Source organism: Priapulus caudatus, unplaced genomic scaffold, assembly GCF_000485595.1.
Source record: "Priapulus caudatus unplaced genomic scaffold, Priapulus_caudatus-5.0.1 Scaffold81, whole genome shotgun sequence".
In the NCBI taxonomy this organism is placed as follows: Eukaryota; Metazoa; Priapulida; class Priapulimorpha; order Priapulimorphida; family Priapulidae; genus Priapulus; species Priapulus caudatus.
Genome location: NW_014577142.1, coordinates 585,763 through 587,422, shown reverse-complemented (window position 1 = coordinate 587,422; position 1,660 = coordinate 585,763). Strand labels below are relative to the sequence as shown.

The following is a 1,660-nucleotide window of genomic DNA, read 5'->3' as shown; positions in this document are numbered from 1 at the left end:
GTAACCCTGCCCGCCGCCGTCCACTGACTTTCAAGAACATATATCTTCAAAACTACTCAATGCATTTATTGCTTTTTTTTAATTTGACTTATTAATAATGCTTCGTACCAGAATGATATTTTCAAAAATAAAAATGGTTAAACCGCCTTCCTCAAATCATACCCTAATCAAACCCGTCTGGAGGACGGGTAATAGCTAGTATATATATAATACGGATATACGCCCTACATCGCGCCTCTACACACGTTTTGGCGATGACCCCGCTGAAGAATCTGTACTAAAAGTTGCCCGTCTGTGACACGGCCTTTGGCAGGCTTCGTTAACCAGTGGAAATGCTTAGTGGACTCTACTGTTCATCAAGGCGCAGCGGACTGGGAAATAAGGGACAGCTGCGTGAAATAGACTAGTCTTTTCTTTGGATCCGTGCGCTGGCTTTCATTATGGCGAACGGATCCACCATGTTATTTTTTTCCCCTCTGCCGCGCGCACTTCTTTTCTATGCGCGGCCAGTGCTCCATATTTGGCTATCTTCCATATCATTTCAGTTACACTTGCATCACTTCCACTGGTTTCCATGTTGCTCCAATAAAAGGTCGGATATGAGATCTTATTGTGATATAACGTTCGATTGGCTTTCTTCTTCGGCATATAACCTTTACACATCTGACAAACGCTCGTACTCACAGTAAAATCATTATGAAACTACGCCACGCGGAATATTTTTCGTTGTGTCAAGATCAGATATAATAATTTATGCATCGCCTGATCAATCTGTCTATCAGCCAAACGAAGATATCTGACCCCTCATCGAGGGCCTCGGGTAATCAGTAAACAATCATATATCAAATACACCCGTGGACGATGGGATTACCGTATCTTCCCGTCGTCACGATAAGCGACTGGGTCAGGAGTCTATCCTAAGATCCACCGCTTTTAATCGTTTTTTTATCGCAATTATCTGCACAATAATAGCAATACTCGGAGATCGGTAGCTATCACGCATAAGCACGCTTCCTTAGTACAGTAGTATTCTTCGAGTATACTATAGATCCGAGAATTCTTTATTCGGGTTTCTTATGAGCAATATTGTTGCTGCGTGTATGCGCGCACATACGCCGCGCCTGTAGACGGCGCATAGCAGCACTCATGCTAGCATATTATGCACGCTGGCAGATTGCTTCAGTTCTATATAGGCTTAGCTTTACGGTATCAGCCAGTATACACATTATAAATGATTACACTGACTTGAAACCTGTAGAAGAACCCCAGCGCTCAAAGTATTATCGCTCGGTGAATCATCAACGTTGCATATATCCTTCTCAAATCAATATGCTATCACGTAATTTAAAAATTATTATAGATTATTTCAATACAACTATCGTGCGTCTACAGGCGCGGCGTATGTACTAAGGAAGCGTGCTTATCCGTGATAGCTACCGATCTCCGAGTATTGCTATTATTGTGCAGATAATAAGCGGTGGGTCTCAGGATAGACTCCTGACCCAGTCTCCTATCGTGACGACGGGAGGATACGGTAATCCCATCGTCCACGGGTGTAGTTGATATCTGATGCACTCACGCACCTTCATAAGTTCATACGTAGCCACCTATGTATGCACGCACACGCACACGCACACACACACACACACATACACACACA

The 1,660-nt window shown here is 43.4% G+C and overlaps 1 protein-coding gene across 1 annotated transcript in view; it reads right to left on the bottom strand.

Annotated features, from left to right (window-relative positions):
• LOC106821652 overlaps positions 1-576 on the bottom strand; it is a 7,477-nt gene extending 6,901 nt beyond the window's left edge. Inside the window, exon 1 of the mRNA XM_014826541.1 lies at positions 552-576. Within this exon, the coding sequence (XP_014682027.1) occupies positions 552-576 (25 nt within the window). The remainder of the gene's footprint in view (positions 1-551) is intronic.
• Between the last annotated feature and the right edge of the window lie 1,084 nt (positions 577-1,660).